A 20426-nucleotide genomic window follows, 5' to 3' on the forward strand; every position below is an offset into this window, starting at 1 on the left:
TTTTAAATTCATGATGGATAATGAAATTCAAAGATTTACACTCAATTGCCAGCAATGATTATTTCATAGAGATCAGCTTTGTATTGAGGGTGCCTCTACTTCAACTTACTAGATTTTTTTTTCCTTAGATATTTTTTATGGGTTGGTTGTAATTAAATGTAAATGAATCATGACATCATTGACAGATTTAACTTACTACAAACTAGTAGTTGCACTGTTCAACATTTATGAAAGTATTTCAACAGATGACATCCTGTGGAGATGTCAGTTTTATCCTGACAGCTGAATATCAGTAGTAGATAAGAACATTTATGTTCAATGGCTAGAGTTTTCAATGCTGCAAAGATTCTAAGATTCTTCTTTATACACTGTATTTGTCAACAATTTAATTTATACTACCTATCTCTGAGGCTAAAAAAAAAGCTATTAAGTAAACTGAATAGTGCTTTTTGCTGTTGTTGTTTTTATTTTTATTTTGTGGGCCAGGCATTTAATTCCTGTAAAAACAAATCATTCATCTTTCCCTTTGAGTGAAACAACTGAAGGTTCTTGCAAACTAACTTTAGCTACTTTGATTATGATATGTGAATAGTTTTTACATGACAGATTTTGTTTAAAAATATGTTTTCTGGGAGATCAGCTGTTTCTATAACCCTGAGAAGAGATTCAGCAGGACAAACCTCATAGTTCTCATGAATCTAGCACCAAGGTCTAGATTATAACCTGCACATGTATCTGATGGCTGACCGTAACCATGCATTTACTTAACTCATCACAGAAATTGATCAGCCTCCCTCTGTGTGTGGCTCTTTGTTAAGTACTAAAGGCATAATAATCAACCAAAGTTTACATGGTTCTCACTTCAAGTTCATGATCTAACTGGGGTTAATGTAGTATATTAATTAATTATAAGATGGCTATAAAATCATAACGTGGTACAAGAGTCTGTGTGAGACTCTGATTGGGTGGGGTAGTCTACTCGGAAGGTCAGTGAATGCTTCCTGAGTGACACTTGAGCTGAGAGCTGAGGATGAATTTGACTGAGTAAAGAACTTACCAAGCAGGTATGACAGCACCTACATGTCCAAGTTCAAATAGCCAGATAGCTCACAGGCACCAGAGTTGCCAAGTCTCAGTCACAGGAATCTCATGCAAATAGGATCATGCAAACAAGTCATCTGCTGCTCATCACCCTCTGGATGACACTGAGCATTCTGCCATGGCTGCACCAGACTCAGGAGGAGGAGGTCTAACCCATGAGTTCTGGGGCTGTTAAACCTCATGACTTTAGGAAGCACTTGCTCCTGTCCTGGTGTGACACTAGGAGCAGGTACAATGCTAAGCCTTCCCCTGGCACAGTCCAGGGGCGAAGCCCAGACCTTAAAATTGATCAACAGTGACAGTACAACCGCCAGTGTTCATAAAGCGTTGCAGCAGGTCAAATTCTTTCCCAGGTGTCAAAGGAGCTAGACTGGGTTAACCCTTCCTCTTAAACATACCCATAATCCCTTTGGTAGAGAAAGAATAGTAGGCTAAATGTCGTCTTTACTGTGATTGCTCTGATAGAGTGGATACTGCCCTAGAGACAACCTAATGTTTTAGAAGTAGACTAGGGCCCGGCACTGACCATGTCATGGCTAGGTTAAAAGAGTTGGGTGAGCTTTTGGGGAATGAAAGAGTGCCCTAAGTTGTCAATAGCTTATTCTGTTTATCGAAAACCAACTGTGCACTTTTAAATTTTTCCTGTGTATAATAAGTTTAATTCAATGGGGAAATGCTGAGTTACCATATGTAGTGAAAGAAAGAGGAAATTTTTAAAAATTTACTGACTGTATTTTGCGTCTCTTGTGATTTAATACATGATTGACTGGATGAAATTAAATATATCAGTTAATCTCCCCCTCACTCAAATGAGCTAATAGATTAAAATAAATAAAATATTGATGAAAACATTTTTAAAATAAAAATTATTTGATAAGTGAATTATGCTTTAGGTGAACCATTTTTACTATTAGTTAATCTTTAAAATGTGGTTCCATTTAATCATATAAATACAATTCACTTTTACTTTAGTGGTCTTTTTAAGACGTTTTTGCCACAAAGTAGCCAAAACGCCTTCTAAAAAGTATTTGACAGAGTTTCTTACTGTGGTTGTGTGTCCTAGGTATTAGCATGTCTGTGTCATTGAAGTGCTTTACTCTAGTTATAAAATATATATGGTTAATTTTCCATTGGTTTTACCACATGCATTTAAAGAACAAAATTTAAACTAAATTTTGGATTATTCTTTGCATCAAATCAGGAAATTAGGCAGCAGAGAGGCAAGGCAGCCATCTACTTGCTGGGTAGCTCTGTAACTCTTCACGGTTACCATAAATCCTCATGTTCAACTCACTGTACTAACTGCCATTCTTTGATTCAACTAAAAGTTCATTTTCTTAACTTTTCAGAAACCTGCCTTTCACTACTTCCCTTATTCATAATTTTATGTTTCTAGCCTTTCTGTGATTGTTTTTTCCCTCTCTTTCTGTCCCTCCTCTTGAAGCCATGTCCCTGAACCTGAGGATTATGGGTGCTCGCCTGATGAATGGTAAGCTTTGTGGATCTTTTAATATTGTTAATCTCTTTAAAAGGTTTGTGTCGTGTTGTTTTGTGGGACACACCACTACCCTTGTAAAAAACATTGTTCGCAAGTTGGGAGACAGTGTTCTATAGAAGGTATTTCTTAACTTTATTAAGTATCCTTGATTTTTTTTACTGAAAAACTGTCATAAACATATTCTAAAAATTGAAAGGTTAGGTTTTGTAGAGTTTTATTTTATGTACCTATAATAAAATCTGTATTGATCAATTCCAGAGTGCCTGGACAGGAAACTGCTTGAAATGTCAGCCGTAGCTCCTAAAGCGCACTTAGTTTTTTGTTTTGTTTTGTTTTGTTTTTAGCTCAGCGCTGCCCCCTTTCTGCCACCGTGAGCTAAGAAACAGCGTTGAAACAAGTTTAAGCCTCGGAAATTTCCTTTTACATTGTTCATTATTTCAGTGTCTCTTCGGGGCTGTAAAGTGAATACGTTTAAGTGCCTGAGACAAGTGTGCAAGAAACACGTTGCCCACAACTGCAGTAAATGAATGCAATTAATTTTAGGCTTATTAAAAATAAACATCTTATAAGTTGAAGTTCACTACTTTGGGGAGTTTCTGTTTTGTTTTGCTTTAAAACCCTTTCAGCCATGTTATTTACATTTTTATGTAGGGTAATCTCGTGTATTTTGTTATTTGTATGAGTTGTTGTAATTTGGCAGGAGAGAAGATTTGAGAAATTATGATGTATTTCATACTAGTAGGAACTTTAGAGAACATTGGCACTTTCTGGATGGTTATCCCTTTATTTGGGTTCTATGTGTATTTTGTGATTAAGTTATATTTCCATTGTACATTGAAGTCCAGTAAGAAAAATATTTTTCAAACTGGAATTTATTTCAGTAAAATGAGGATTTGATACAAATTTTCAGTATATCTCATAATACCAGGGTTGCTGATTGAGGCAGCTCTTTGATTCATGTGACAAATGACACCTCATTGATGATTATTGTGTAGAGTCCCATACTTGCTAAAACCTATACACAACTAAGTTGTTCATGTTTTTAATGTGCCAAAGCATTTGATTATTGGTTGATCATTTAAACTTAATGTTGTATATATTTCTCCTTACTTAGTCCTTTGACTATGTAGTTACAATTTTTGGCTTATGCGAAGGTGGCATCTGAATAATCCATCAGACTTTTCTAGAACTTACATGTCCTTTTATTCATTGCTTGTCTGTGACACTATACTTCTCTTATTTTTCAGCATGGTTTAGTAGTATAGAATTCATTCACAATTTCTTGAAGAATCAATTCAGTTTTTCTAGTATCATCATATTTTTCTCCACATTGTTAAAAGTTATCTATTATTTACCCAGATCATTTGAAACATTCTACTTTGAGTACAAGTTATTTCATAACTTCAGTTGTTATTTTACTGAGATTATTTTTCTTACATAATGCATCTTTTTGGGAAATCTGATTCCAAATAAAATAAAATATGCCAACTTTGTCACAAATTGAAGCATTTCCACATATAAAAGCATTTCCATATATTGTTTAAAAAATAAACACTGATTAAGACTTGTCACCTTCATAGCAAAAGAGCTTTATTTTTACATACTTGGATTTTCCATCTATAAACTAATTACCTATAGGCTTGCAAAGATGAAGGTTGCTGGGGGAGGGACGGGATTTAGCTGCTGTGTCCTGGTCATGTCCACATAGCTGTGAACTTTGGATTCTGACCACCAAAGTTCGGATCCTGGTCTTAGACTTGTCTCAACCAAGTCACTTAACCCTCTGCCTGAGTGGCCTCATTAGAATACTGTGGTTAACAGCAGCACTTACATCCCTGGGACACTTTGAAGATTAGCTGCATTCTGTTTTGAAAGCCAGCTCTAGTGGCTCTCCCTCCTCATTATATAATGACATGATCATTTTAAAGTTGAATAAATTGAGTTAGAGAAACTGGTAAATAATTTCCCCAAGAATACAGCCAGCCAACATGGGAGACAGAGTTAAACCTGGCTTGCCCTGACTGTAAGCATATGCTGGTTACATTATGTCTTCTAGAGTCTGAAGGAATTGTGCTTCTTTCAGAGGGCAAGATAGCTTTGCACTTCAACACTGTTGTATTTTCTGCGTTTCATTGAATATTTTTCAAAATGAATTTATTTCAGTAAAATTGCTAATGTCAGGGCTGAAGAAATGGCTCAGCAGTTAAGAGCACTGACTGCTCTTGCAGAGGACCCGGGTTCAATTCCCAGCACCCACATGGCAGCTACGAACTGTCCTTAACTCGAGTTCCAGGGGAATCCAAAGCCCTCTTCTTACATCCACAGCATTGCATGACACAGGTACACTCACATACATGCAGGCAATATACTCATACACATAAAATAAAAATAATAAATTTAAAAAAAAATTTAAATTGCTAATGTTACGAATGGATGTAAGTAGAACAGCTGAAATTTAACTGAGTTGAGGAAAGGCAGCATGGGAGCTTATGCACAACTTCACAGTTTCAAAATTTTGGTATTTGCCCTACATCGTCTAATCAGTTTCATGTTGCCAAGGAAACCAAGATCCGATGTGATCTTGGCTGAGTCCTGTGCTCCAGCTGTCTAACATTGTCTTCATGCTGCTGCTCTCCAAGGGAGAGAACCTGGAGGACTCGCAACCAGACTGAATGCGTCCTCCTCCCCGTTGGCCGCTTGACAGCTTCATCTGGCAACTTGGTTTACTGAACGCCATATGGCAAACCTGTGAGCTGCCTGTATTTTACTTGAACTGGCCCTCAGCACAAAAATATCAGCAAAAGCTATGTGTACCAGGCGTGGTGGGCCATGCCTTCAATCCCAGGACTTGGGAAGGCAGAGGCAAACAGAGCTCTGTGAGTTGGAGGCCAGGCTGGTCTACATAGTGAGTGCCAGTCAACCAGGGATTCAAGGAGACCCTGCCTCAAAAAAACAAAGCAGAGCAAAACAAAACAGCAAAACCCCCACATGGACTTAATATTTAGTCAGTTTTAAAGGCAATCCTCCTTCCAAATATGTTTTCTTAACATTAAAGATTGAATGCTAGCTAAAGTTCTCTTAAATATATTAATATGAATGGTGTGCAGAGGGCCAGGCATGATAGCACATGCCTTTAATTCTAGCTCTCAGGAGGCAGAGGCAGGTAGATCTCTATGAGTTCAAGGCCAGGCTGGTCTACATAGTGAATTCCAGGCCAGGTGGGGTGACAAAGAGACCCTGTCTCGAAAGGAAAAAAAAAAAAAAAAAAAAAGGTTTACAGAAATAAAATTCCTTCCCAACAAGTAGCTACTTACCCCAAAATTGGCATCATTTTCTTGTTTTTGACATCAACCATCAATATATATAGCTTCACAGACTCTATTAAAAACCATTGTCTTGGTGGTATCAATATTTTGAGGATTAGTGGGAAAATATCTTTTACTTTTGGTATCTATGTAATCAGAAACTGCTTATTTTCTTTCTTATATATTTTTTTGTGTGTATGATTTGTTTCCCGCATGCATTGAGTGCACCTGTCATGCAGTGATGGCGGAGGTCAGAAGAGGGTGTCAGATCCCCTGGAACTGGAGTTATGGATGGTTGTTAGCCACCATGTGGGTGCTGGGAACCAAACCCAGGCCCTCTGCAAGAGCAGCCAGTGCTCTTAACCACTGAGTTAACCACTGAGTCATCTCTCCAGCCCCAAATGTGCTTATTTTCAAAAACTATATACCTCCCCAACTCTCTCTCTCTCTCTCTCTCTCTCTCTCTCTCTCTCTCTCTCTTCTCTTTCCCCAGGGTCTCCCTGTAGCCCCAGCTGGCCTGGAACCTGCTGTGTAAACCAGTCTGGCCTCGAACTCACAGGGATCTGCCTACCTCTGCCTCCCAAGTGCTGGGATTAAAGACATGTGCCACCACGCCTGGCTATTTTTCGCTTTTTATAATTTGTTCTTGGAATTTTAAAAACATAAACAGAACCAGAAACTGTCAGTTATTTCAATAGCATGTACCCCAGGCCAGTTTCACTCCATCTGTGTCTTTCTAACATCATCATCATCATCATCATCATCATCAAACAAATTCCACATAACAGGTTAATTTAGTTTTTCTGAACTACTTGATACAGTTTCACATTGTAAGTTTTCGATTTTTTTTCCTAGTAAATGGCAAGGGGGTAAAAGGCAATCTCCAGGATTGCCTTACAGTATTCTGTGGAGTCATGTCGTTGTGGTTTTTAGCATTGTCACTATATTGGCAGATTGTGCTAGTTTCTGTTCTCTAGTCATTTTTTGTTCTAACCTATAATTATGTGTGGAGTGAGTGGCATTTATTTATTCTGCTGCAAAAGGTAGGCTCACTGAAGCATTCTTCCAAGTCTGACCTTATAATAATGAGATCTCACACATCTGAATTAGTGTCAGTCTTCTGAGTAGTCCCTGTGGGTAGGCTATTTATTTAGTGGTGTGGCCTTTTACACAGTGTTTTTGGAGCTCCTCTTTTATAATTGCCTTCAGAAACACTTTTAGTCACACAGAAAACTGAGTCTCATTACTTTGACCGAAATCAACTAATGCCTAGCAAAAAAATAGTGAATTTAATCATCCATTCAAATTCATGGCCTTAACCTGACAATGAATAACAAACTCATGGCTAAAAATCAAGTCTCCAAACAAGCAATTCTGATTCAGAGCCAACAATACCTTTAAAAGCTAGAGGTGCAGACCCTTTTAAAAAGCAATGTTTTGATAGACACCCATGCCCAGAGTCCCCTACAACTGCAACAGGAGGATAGGCTAGGAAAGGGATGTGGCCCCTGAGTCAAAGAGGATGCCGGGCAGAGCCAGGTTTGTTCACTGCTCTGCCCCTTGTCTTGGAGATCTGCCTCCTGCTCACAAGGAGATCTACTTCAGGCTGTCCAGGAGACTTGGCACCCATCAGGAAACCAGCCTCTACATGTGACTGTATGGCAGGCCATGAGCTTATCCAGGTGGTTGACTGGTGCTGTTCCGGTGGCTTTTTACATCAAGTTCATCACATAGTAGCTCATGGAGCACGTGTCAGTGATTGGGTTCACCTGGCCTCCAAAATGGAAGAGATGCCAAGACAGACAGGGATCGTGTCAATGAATTTCATTGCATTGTGTTTGGAGAGAGAAATACAATTATATCCTGGGATTGAGATTATTTTGAGCTTAAAAACTGAGTCCTGCGGGTGGAAAGATGAGTACCGGGCTAAAGCAAAGGCATGAGGGGAGGACCTGCCACCTGGTGGTGCAAGCTCTGAAGTACACATGCTAGGAGGAAGGCGCAAGAAACCAGCTCTCCTGGTAAAGAATGCCCATGGGAAACAGGGCTTAAAGAAAGCCAAAGCTCAGGGCCCAATGAGTGGCTTGCTGAAGAGGGAATGAGAATGAGTGGGAACAGGCTAGGAGCAGAATGCTCCAGGTTTCCATCAAGAGCTGCTACTTACGAGAGACAGCTACAGAAGCTTGAGGCTCTGAGAGTCCAAGTCACAGACTTACAGCATTCCCTAGGAAGGTTCCTGGCATCTTAGAATCAAAAAGACCTACCCAAGACCAAATAAGTCTTGGAGCCAGACCTTACCCCACACATGAAGCCATTCACTAAATGATAGATAATTCTAGAAATACAAGAAGAAAAGTCATCTCTGCAAGGACCTGAGACAGGAACACATGTGGCCATAGGGACAGGCTATGAATACAAAGCATGAACACCTGGGAGCAGTAGAAACTAGAGGTGAAGTAAGGCTCAGGAGTGAGTAGCTCGCACTTGACCTGTTCCCAGAGGAGCATCGAGGGAACACCCTGCCCTTTGGCCCTCCCCATCATGAATACCTTGGCCTGAGGAACCTTGCCACCCAGTTCTTTCTGGGAAAGCTGATTGACTCTGGACTGTAATGAGTTCAAATTGAAAAGACCACAAGTCCCTTCCAGTCTGACCTGGGGTATGGCACACATTCATCCCAGTACACACCCGGCCAATATATAGTCCCCTTAGCAGCAGCCTTACAGGTACCTGGATGCAAACGTAGATGCAGGTGTCTTCTTGACGTGGCTTTGTGGTAGCCACATGGTGTCTCCACATTCATACTCAGTTACATTAAATGAAGAAAAATGATCCTTAGAGCTTTTGTCTCCAATAAGTTGCACTTATGTTCTATATTGCTTCACAATCAGAAAAGTGGCCTTGATGACACCTTATTCTCTACCCATATTATAAATAAACAGGTTTAAAACAAGTTAAAGGTACATACATATAAAGCTCAGAGCTTGAATTCTGTCTGCTTAAAACTTGCCTGCAAAATTCTTATTTTTAAATTTTTCTTATTTTGTCAATTTTTATTGTGTGTATGAGTGCTTTGTTTACATGTATGTAAGTGCACCCATGTAGTGCAAAGCCTGTGGGAACCAGAAGAGGGTGTCAGATCCCCTGGAACTGGAGTTATGGATGGTTGTTAAACACCATGTGGGTGCTGGGAAATTGAACTTGGGTCTTCTGGAAAAGCAGCCAGTGCTTTTCACTGATGAACCATCTCTCCAGCCCCAAGAATTCTAATTTTTTAATGTGAAAATATTTAGACTTATGTTGAAAATTGTGTATTTTTAAATATTTATTTTATTTTTAATTATGTGTGCATGTGTATATATGTGTATGTAGGTATGTGCACATGAATGCACGTGCCTGTGGAAACCAGAGGTGTTGGGTCCCCAGATCTGGAGTTAAAGGCAGTTGTGAGCTGCCTGACATAGGTACTGGGAACTGAACTCAGGTCTTTTTTAAGAGCGATACATGCTCTTAACTGCTGAGCCACTACTCCAGTCCCAGAGAGTGGATATTATTTTTATGTCTAAATTACAGTGAGTACTGTGCCAGGGACAGTGGCACATGCCTGTAATCCAAGCACTCAGGAGGCTGAGGCCGGAGGATTGCAGGGAGTTTGATGCTAGCCCTGACTTCTTAGTAAATAGCAGAGAAGCCAGGGCTACATAACAAGAGGGTCTCAAAAGAGAAAAAAGCAATATGGAGCACTAGTGTAGGCCATCAGCCCCAAATAAAGAAATTTTGTATGTGTGTGTATGTGTGTATGTATGTGTGTGTGTGTGTGTGTGTGTGTGTGTGTGTTATCACACATAATCACAGTTCTGTGTACTCAGGACATTTGCAATGTTCACTGAATGTTTGTTTCACTGCTTGCTTATGGCATATAAACACACAAGCTCAGCCCGCAGCACTCTCTCTTTCTGCTGCTCAGGGCCGACCTGCTTCCTGCTCTCACTGAACTGGGGACAAAATTCTTGTAAAGACCAAAAAGAAATTCTTTACAGTCATACTGCCTTTGTAGGTATGATGTATAAATGTGTACAGAGTATGCCTTTTGTTTTTGTGTAGTGTATGTACGTAAGTGTACATACATAAGTATGTACAGGGCACATGATTGTGTTCCTATATTCAATTTTAAGTTCATACTGCATTAACGTGTACTGACTTCAAAGGGTTTAAAAAGAGTTTTTCTCCCTCCCCCATCTTATAGACCTCAGTTTCTACTGATAAAAATAACCAAAGTGGGGGCTGGAGAGATGGCTCAGCAGTTAAGAGCACTGGTTGTTCTTGCAGAAGACCAGGGCTTGAATCCCAGCACCCACATGGCAGCTAACAACTGCCCGTAACTCCAGTTCCAGGGGATCCAACAGCCTCTTCTGTCCTCGGCAGGCATTGCATGACATGGGTGCACTTACCTACATGCAGGCAATATATGCATACACATAAAATAAAAATAATAAATAAAAAATAAATAAAGTGATCAATTTCAGGTATACTATTTCATTTATTCTACAAATAAATATGTATTTCTTTTCCTCATTTCTAAAGAAAGTACATACTATTTTGTATCAACTTTTCATTTGAGACTTTTCCATATTCCACAGCAAACTGTCCTTTTGATATAGTATTCCATCATGTGGATACATGCAGGTTTTTCAGCATGATCTCTGTAGACTTTTTATTTATTGCTGATATTGTTACAGGCACTGGAGGCCCATTAAAGGAAAGCTACTTCCCAAAAGAATGGAATCTACTTTTGAGTGGAGACATGCATCACTGTCTCCTCCCCCAAGAGTTAATCCAGTTGGGCCTGTAATTCACCTTGTCTAGTGACACCCCCTGGGAAGGTTGATTGGCCTTATGTAATGCTAAAGAGATGAAATGAATAATTATCCCCCCCCCTTTATTTTGGTCCTTTTGAGACAGGGCCTCCCTATAGCCCCAGCTGGCCTTGAACTTACTATATAGACCAGGTTAGCCTTGAACTCACAGAGATCCACCTGCCTCCGCCTCCTGAGTGCTGGGATTGAAGGTGTGTGCCACCACGCCTGGCTTATTCCCTTAATGAGATAATGTATTTCTCCTCCCCAAATTCCTGCTCTCTGTGCGGCCAAGCTGCAGCCATATAACTGGGAAATCTGCCCAATTTCCTGTGACCTTATTCAGAAAAGTGTAACCTTTGCTTTTTCTTCTTTTTATCTCTTTTTTCCCCCTTCTTTCAGATACTTGTCAGAGCCTGGGTATGCTTTCCCAGACACCCTGAGTTTGTGAAGTTACAACCCCTCCTGCAGGGGCATGGGCACTGTCTTTTAAACGCTAATAAAAATTTTCTTGAGCTTTTTTCTGAACGCTATGTTAAATTCTTTCATTAATGAACCTGGAGAAGGAACCCCAAATTCCCCAGTAACAATATTTTGCTATTGAAAATGTACAGCAGAAAAATTAAGCTTGTACATGCAACATTGTGTACCAGGTAAAAAGATAATTGTTCATAGAACTAGAGTTAATAAATCAAAGAATGTTCACTTGTGTTGCAGTCTTCCTGCTTTCCCTTCCCTGTGCTGAGACGGCAGGTTTGCCAACCTCTGCTGCTTTTTAGAAATTGTGTGTACTAATTTCCATCCTATGTATCAATGATACATACTTTACTGTACTGCTTTTCCACGATTCCACCACTTCAGAGTTGACAAACTTTGATTTTGCCAGACTAACACATTTGCATTTCATTTCTCTTGTTAGGAAATAAGAGTGAATATCTGTTCTGAGTCACGTAAGGTTTCCTTTCCCTTGAGCTCTGTTTTTCCGTTTGTTCTACAACATTGTTGATCTTGTTTGATTGTATCCATGAGCTATTTTTGTTTTGTGGAAATTGCCTTTATTATATAAATTTGAAATTTTTTCCCAGTTTTTCATTTGACTTTTGATTTTTCCTTCAGTAGTTTTTGCTATGAAGAAATAATTATCATTATTCCGGCAAACCTATTACTATGTGTTCTGTTTTCTGAGTTAAACATGAGGCCTAGCCCTCCCCCACTAGTACGTTTATCACATTGTTTGCTTTGAATTAAGGTAAAAACTGTAACTTGAGCCTTATACTATTTTCTTTTTTTCTGATGGTCTTAGACTGACTTTGAATTTTGAAATTTTGAAATTTCGTAGTTTAGGTACTGAGATTGTAGCTCATCAGTAACACAGTTGCCTAGTAGGCATGGGGCCCTGGGTTTGAGTCTCAGCACTGAAAATAAAGTTATGGTCTATGCTGTGATATAAAGCTAGATTTTACTGATGAGGCCATTTCTAAGTTAGTTCTCTTAATTGCTATAGGAATTCTTCATTTTTGTCTCACCAGGAAATAATTACTCACGACATCTTGTGCGTTTTTAAGCCTGCAGGCAGCTGTTTATTATGCAGCAGGGACCCACTCCTCCTTTCCCTTAACTGATTCACTCCCAGCTTGCTGCTTATTGCAAAACACCACCATGTCTCCTTATAAGCAAAGTGCCACTGGAAAACTTCTAAGAAAACAATGTAACAATATTGAAGTTGGCTTGCAATTTTATATGCAGGCAGTTTGAAAACCCATACAGTTTTAAACTAACAATTTTAAATATTATTTGTACTTTTAATGTAGTTCTTATTTTTAAATAGCGTGAGCTTTATAATTTTATTACCTTTTTAAAAACAGAGTGGATATTTTGTAAGATTTGGGAGTGTATCGTGGACTCCATGCTTGAATCCTAGTTAAGCTACCTAATTAGAGATTGAGTTGCTTGTGGTTTTTCATAAATTGGGAGGGAAGCCCACTTTCTGGGAGAAGAGTTATTTAATATTTTACATAGCAGAAGCCTTCATTGGGGAACACAGAATGCGACATATCTGTGTAAATATTTCAGTTGCACCTCTAAAGTTACTCAGTTTTAAATATCATTGAAAGTTTTATCAGTTGTAGCATCTGGGATTTGTGAAATGAAAGAATTATTAGTGAGATTATCAAGACATATTTTAAGATTTATAAAGGCTTTTAATTTGGAATTCTTGGAAAGAAAATAGTATTCGTATTGCAATATGTAGCTGTGAATATTCCCTCATATTTCACTTTTCCTAACAAAAATAAAGCTACCAACCATGAGTGAACACATCTTAATAACAAGGAAATTTAATAAAATCACAACTTGTAAACTTTTTTTTTTTTTAATTGCATTAACTTAGTCATTTGGGAGATTGGGGGAGGGACATGCATGTGAAGGTCAGAGTTATGGAGTCAGTTCTTTTCTTCCACCTATGGGTCCCAGGGATCAAACTCAGGTCCTCGTGGGCCCTTACCCACTGAACCACCTCACCAGCTCCAATAATAAAGTATTCTTAATAAATGATAACATTTATACTGTTTCTATCTACCCATTTACAAGACATTTACAAGTTCTTGGCTCTTCTATCTTTAACACCAAACCAATACTATTACTACTGTCCTAGTCTGTTTCTCCATTGCTGTGACAAAACACTCTGACCACTACCAACTTGGGGAGGAAAGGGTTGTCACAGTTCATCCGGGAGCCCAAGGTGGGAACTCAGGGCAGAAATCTGGAGTCAGGAGCTAGAGCGCAGGCCATGGACGATCACTGCTTACTGGCTTGCTCCCCTGGCCCCAGCTCAGCCTGCTTTCTTATGCAACACAGGCCCACCTGCCCAGGGGTGGCACCACCCACAGTGGGCTGGGCCCTCCCACATCAGTCATCAAGAAGATGCCCCTCAGACATGGCCACAGGCCAGTTCAATGGAGGCAATTTCCCAATTGAGGCTCCCTCAACCCAGGTGAATCAAGTTGACACTAAAGCTATCCAGCACAACTAATAATAATAATAATAAATTTTAGAATTCTCAACTGTAACCACTAGTACAGAAGTCTTAAATTTAGATAATTAATAGACCAAACAATGACATTTAATAAAGAAAGCTATATCATTATATAAGCATTTTAACTTTACTTTGCTGATTTGGGGGAGAAATGGGTTTCACGAAGACACCGGATACGTGATACATTCTGTTCTGATCTCTTCATTGATTTTTCTTTCTTTCTTTTTTTTTTTTTTTTTTTTTTTTTTTGAGCTTTTGGTTTTAAAATGTGAAAGAAAATCCTGACACTCGACACACTGGCACTGATTACCAATCTGTCACTCTGTAACTCAAAATTAAATTACGATTAAAAACTTTCTAGATTATAATTGTTTATTTCTTAGAGACATTGATTTTTCCTTAGTGAATTCTGAAACTTTCTTCTCTTGTACATAAAAATAGCTCTTGTGTATATTTTCACTATACATTTCAAGGATATTTTTAAGCATTTTGACATTCCCAAGTAAATAGTCCTTCTTTTTCATTTGAATGTTTTTGTTGTTGTTTGTTGTAGGGTTTTGTTTCTTTGATTTTGTTTTTTGTTTTGAGACAGTGTCACCCTGTAGCCCCAACTGTCCTGGAACTCACTATGTAGACCAGGCTGGCCTCAATCTCACAGAGATTCACCTGCCTCTGCCTCCCACGTGCTGGGATTAAAGGCTTGTGCCACCACACCCGGCTGTCATTTGAATTTCTTAAATGCATGGTCGTGAGATTAATGAGAGCTACATTTAAAAACTAACACAGATTCTGTTTGTTTCAATTGAAGTACATAATTCATTTGCTGTTGTAAAGAGAGCCAACCACAATACAAATTCCATACACTTTCTTGATTCTCTTCCTGTGTATATAGAACAAATGTGGTGTGCTCGTAAATATTTGTTCATATATTTACAAATGTTAATAGAATATGTAAATAGTTTATTGCTCACATTTTTATATTTCATATAGTCATTTATATTTGTCACTTTGGATTTCTTATATGGCCAAGTTACAAACATTTTTAAATAACTCCATAATACTCAGAATCTTCAAAAAATACACTTTATGGTAGTCGTGAAATCTGCGATGTTTTATTTAGAAATTCAGGCAAAATTTTATTGAATTCACTGAAAGTGTGCAGGCCTCATGATTTACCTTGAAAATTAGTTAGAAATAAATGAGTAGGTGTATTTAAATGAACCAATTTTGCTTTATTTTTTTCTTCTTTAGGCAGAGTTCACAGTTTGGAGATGAAAAAACATTTAATGATTCATCATTGCTGGAAAATCTCCAAAATAATCATGTAAGTAATGTAAAGGCCTTAATACAAATGACAGAATATATGAACTCCAGTGGGGGAGGGGCTATGGGATGGTGCCAAAGGGGAAGGGGGAAGGGAGTATAAAGATGATTTCTTGTATGAAATACACAAAAATTTAATTAAAAAATTTAAAAGAAGAAATAGATGTAATAAACCCCCCAAAAATCTTCATATGGCACTTTTGTTGCAATAAATCAACCAGGATTGATATGAGAAAGAAAGGAAGAAAGAAAGAGAGAGAGAGAGAGAGAGAGAGAGAGAGAGAGAAGGAAGGAAGGAAGGAAGGAAGCCAGCCACTGATTTTGACATGTTGACTTTGTATCCTGATACTTTGCTGAAAGTGTTGATGCATTCTAAGAGTTATCTAATGGAGTCTGGATGGTCTCATATAGAGGATTGTGTCATCTACAAATAGGGATCATTGGACTTTTCTCTTTTCCTATTTGTAAACCTTTTATTTCTTTCTGCTATTTTTGTAGCTGAAACTTTAACCACTGTATTGAATAAGAGTGGAAAAAGTTCATACCCGTATGCTGTTCCTGATCTTAGTGGCTGTGCTTTGGGTTACCCCCTATGGAGTAGAATAGCAGCTGTAGAGTTGTATGTCGCCTTTGTTAGGATGAACCATGTCCCTTCTCTTCCTACTGTGGCCTGAGCATAGAAAAAGTGAAATAAAAGTAAATAAAAAGTGTTATGTCATCAGTCAAAAATCTCTTCCTTGCTTATAGCAGTAGAGAATGTCTCTCCTCTCTCTGACGTACATTATGGATTTAACTCTGCTGTGACAGAGAAAGTCACCTGCCCTTCTTAGGACTGTCTTCTGGGCTATATCCTAAGTGTCTGGTGAAATTAATTTTACCTACATTTCCCCTATTTGGACCACAGCCCCTACCTGCATTACTGCTGCAGCCTCCTGCCAATCTCCTGGTTGACAACTTTAGTCCTCTCTGAACGTCATTGCACATAATACACAATACAGACCTCTGGAATAAAGTCTGATCACATCTGGTGCAGGAACTCTCTGGCTTTTCCCTTCACTCACCGGGTTTCCTGATCTGGCCCCCGCCTATGTCGCCACTCTGCCTTGAGGCACTTTTCCTTCCTCCAGAGGCCACCTTCACCTCTCTCACGTTCTTGAATGCTCCCTCTTTCCTCTGTTAGGACCTTGCTAGTTCTACACCATTCTTCCTGGTGGAACTCTCTGTACTCATTTCTTCATGGGGTTAAGACCCGGTCCATGTAACTATCTCCACATCTTATGAATAATCACTACCTCCCAAGTCACTTCACATGATATCTGCACACCCTCTGTGCAGTCTTTAACATGCGGCAAATAAATAATGCTGTGTATTTATGTCTTCTCTGTCTCCCTATAAGTCTGAGCTGAGTATCTGGGACCGTGCATGCCTTGTCCATTCCTTTAGACCAAGCAGTTTTCTTATACAACAATATGGTTTAACCTTTTCAGTTAGTTCATTTTGTGAGTTTTTTGTTTGTGTGTGTTTGTTTTTGTTTTCTTTTTTGCCCCAAGAGCATAGACATTTTTTTCTTTCTTAATTAATTTGAATGACATTTCTCATCAGAAGCAAGACAGGAAGATGTTTAATCTTTACTGTAGGGGTTTTGTTTGTTTTGTCCGATCAAATCTGAGGTCCTTACAGAAAGGATTCACTTTTCAGTGTTCCTCAGGCTTTAATAGTCCATTGTACATAGGAGTTGGTTGGTGCTGGTTCGTTTGTTTATGTAACTCAACATAAATCAGGTTATAGTTGCTGTTTTTAGAGCGAGGGATGCCAGAGCACTACAGAGAAATACACACGTCATCATCCCAACCCAAAGTAAGATTAGATGCCTGAAATTTAAATCCGTTAGAAATTACAACCAAGCAAATGAACATTCTGGAAGTTCTTTCCTCTCCACCAAGGACAGAATTCATCTTTTTCCACTACTTGTACTCAAGAGCACAGAGTTGTCTTAAATAAATGTTTATAGAATGAGTGAGAAGTGCAGGAATGAATGAGTTGAGTTCAGAATAGATTTCCTTCATAATCGATGTTGGCTGTAATCCCACACCCCCTAGTGTTTCCCAGCTGTACTCTTAATAAACAGACGTGAAGTAACATGACTGCCATTAGTATCCAAACGTTTAAACAAAAAGAGCTAAATTATGTGTTTATTCCTCATAGCCAACCGCACCTATCATTTGTGAGTTTCTTACAATGATGGCGATCTGCCACACAGCTGTACCAGAGAGGGAAGGTGAGAAGATCATCTATCAAGCTGCGTCTCCAGGTAAAAGTGGAAACAACTGCAGAGTTTTTACTGTGAAAATTATTCTGAGATTTGGTACTATGGATCTCAAAAATTCCATTGAACTTGAAAAAAGAACATAACCAAATCATTATTTTAGATACAAAGTTTTTATTTCCCAATAAGTAAAACCTTGGCTTTGGGGGATTAACTATATATGTATGTGAAAATATACCTCTTTGTATATGTGATTTTTGTAACAGCATAAATTATATGGAAAGCTGAATAATAAAATGCACACAAGGGAATAAAAGCATTTTGTATGCATGTAATTGTTCCCTTTATAAATAGGAACAAACTTAGTCAAAATGAATTGTGTACATATGCGTACAGGAAAAAGTGAGCTCTATTTGCCAAAAAAGAGTGATATGCATGCTTTTAGAATACCACTTTTGTTTTTCACTTTAGAAAATGGTAAGGCACTTGATTTATATTTACTTGAGTGAGAAGAATTTATACATTTCAAGAAATTCCATAAAACATTTGTTAGTAGAATTATTACTGTCTAGGCTTAAGCTTGGCATGGTGGGACACAGCTTTTTAATCCCTTCACTTGGAGGCAGATATGGGTAGATTTCAATAAGTTTGGGGCCAACCTGGACTTTGTAGTAAGTTTGGCCAGTCAGGACAACATAGTAAGACCCTGTCTCAAAAAAAAGAAAGAAAGAAAGAAAGAAAGAAAGAAAGAATTAAAAAAAGAAAAAGATGTGCTGAAACCACTCAAAGAAAGAAAGAAAGAAAGAAAGAAAGAAAAATGAAAAGTCTAGGCTTAATTGCAAAATAAATAAAATTAGGTAAGTAATCCACTAGTTAAAAGTTTTTAAGAAAAAGGTATACATTGTGTTTTAAAACCGTATTCTAAACTAATTCTTTAAAAAAATAATTCTTATGACATAAAATATATCAAGTTCTTTAGTAGGAGTAAGAAATATTGTTCCTTCTTATAGTTAGAATCTAAATTATTTGATTATTTTCTTATCCACTCCCTCCCTCAGCATGAAAAGGCACGTGTGCACACACATGTGTATGTGTGTCTGTGTGTTAGTGTGTGTTTCTGTGTATGCCTATGTGTTTGTACCTGTGTGTTTGTGTATATATCTGTGTGTATGTATGTATGTATATCTGTGTGTGCCTTTGTGTTTGTGAGTGTGTGTGTGTGTCTATGTGTCTATGCTACATGTGTGGCAGAGGAGGGCATCCGATCCCCTAGAGCTGAGTTGTAGGCAGTTGTGAGCTGAGTGCTGAGAGCTGAAGTTGGGTCCTCTGCAAAAGCAGTACTTGCTCTTAACTGCTGAGCCATCTCTCCAGGCAGTGAAAGGTTTTATAACACAGTGAAGAACGTAGGTAACATAAAAGAAAGCATGCATTCACTTTAATTGGTTCAAATCCCCAGCCAATAGAATCAACTTTTCTACATTCAGCTTTTTAGGAGGAAAAGGATAAAACTTGAAAAGCCTTTGTGCCATTCATTTGTAGGAAGGTCCTTGGGAGAATAAATTGGACTAAGGGTTGTTGTTTTCAGTACATATAGCTAACAGTAAGACTTGGTGTCCAGGAACACAGAGCTGGAGGCTGTTCTCTTCAAGCCTCTGGAATCATCACGTACATTTAAAGGAAATGGCTTTCAGTAGCAGTATGAAATGAACTTGAATTAAATAGAAAATTGTATTATGCCAGCATGTTTCTGTTGTATTTTCAGTAACTTTTTCTGTACTGTGTGTCTTTCATCTATCCCCTGACACAGATGAGGGAGCCCTGGTCAGAGCGGCCAAGCAGCTGAATTTTGTTTTCACTGGAAGGACACCTGACTCAGTCATCATAGATTCAGTAGGTCACTCAACATTTTAAAGGTGTTTTCAACTTAAGCGATGCATATGCACAACTACAAAGATAAGGCAATAAGAAAAGATTTCAGTAAAATAGAAGCTCCCCACACCGGAAGCAACTGCTTGCTATTCTCATGTCTATTTCTTTAACCATTGATACATTTCAAACTTTAAACAAATGTAATGCTGATGGTCTAGTTGGTAGTCTATACTGATTCTTCAAAAATGGAAGTATCTGCTGATTTTCCATTCTGCTAAATGAGGATGTATCGCTCTTGAATCATCTTCCCACTTGTTTTCCCTTCTCCATAGTCCACCATGTTTATAATTATTACAGTTTTATTATGAACTACTCAGAATGATGGTGGCATAGGCCTGTTATCTGGCACTTGGGAGGTGGAGGCAAGAGGATCAAGATTTCAAGGATACAGTGAGCTTAAAGGCAGCTTGGGCTACATGAAATCTGTCTTTTTGAAAAAATAATAATAATTATTCAGCCAATTTTTTAAGTGGGTAGTTTTTTGCTATTTTATTTTTTTTTATTTTATGTGTAGGAATGTATTGCCTTCATGTATGTAAGTGCACCTGAGTTGTGCAATGCCCCCAGAGATAAGAAGAGGACATATAATTCCCCTGGAACTGTAGTTATAGATGGTTGTTAGCCACCATGTGGGTGCTGAGAATCAAACCTGGGTCCTCTGCAAGAGCAACCAGTGCTCTTAACCACTGAGCCATCTCTCCAGCCCCTTAAGTGGGTAGTTTTGAACAGATGTGTCACAACAGGTGATCTCTGAAGGACCGCGGGAAAATCCCAGGTTAGACATCAAGGAAATGCAAAGCCACAAAGCACTACTACCTACTATGTACCCACCATGAAGGCCAAAGGAAAACTATTGACAGTAACAAATGTAAAAGTTTTGTTAAGAATTTTCCAATAAAGGTAAATTTACCCCGATGCAGCAATTATGCTTAGTTCTCAGTGACACAGGAGAAGTGAAAGTTTGCATCCACTAAGACTTGTAATGGCATATTCAATACAGTACCTTTGGATCTGATGGCCTCTTCTGTCCTCTGAGGGCATTGCACAACACGGGTGCACATAACTACATGCAGGCAGTACACTCATACACATAAAATAAAAATAATAAATAAAA

General features: G+C 38.5%; 1 protein-coding gene across 3 annotated transcripts in view; it reads left to right on the top strand.

The window, feature by feature from the left end:
- Atp8a1 (ATPase phospholipid transporting 8A1) overlaps window positions 1–20426 on the top strand; it is a 255642-nt gene that overhangs the window by 88092 nt on the left and 147124 nt on the right. For 2 of the 3 annotated variants that reach the window (XM_008827209.3, XM_008827208.3), the window contains exons 15-18: window positions 2546–2590; window positions 15046–15118; window positions 17323–17428; window positions 19191–19273. In XM_008827209.3, coding sequence (XP_008825431.1) covers window positions 2546–2590; window positions 15046–15118; window positions 17323–17428; window positions 19191–19273 — 307 coding nt within the window. The remainder of the gene's footprint in view (window positions 1–2545; window positions 2591–15045; window positions 15119–17322; window positions 17429–19190; window positions 19274–20426) is intronic. The other variant, XM_008827210.3, reaches the window with a different exon arrangement.

The sequence above is a fragment of the Nannospalax galili genome, unplaced genomic scaffold (assembly GCF_000622305.1).
Source record: "Nannospalax galili isolate Female #2095 unplaced genomic scaffold, S.galili_v1.0 scaffold772, whole genome shotgun sequence".
NCBI lineage: Eukaryota > Metazoa > Chordata > Mammalia > Rodentia > Spalacidae > Nannospalax > Nannospalax galili.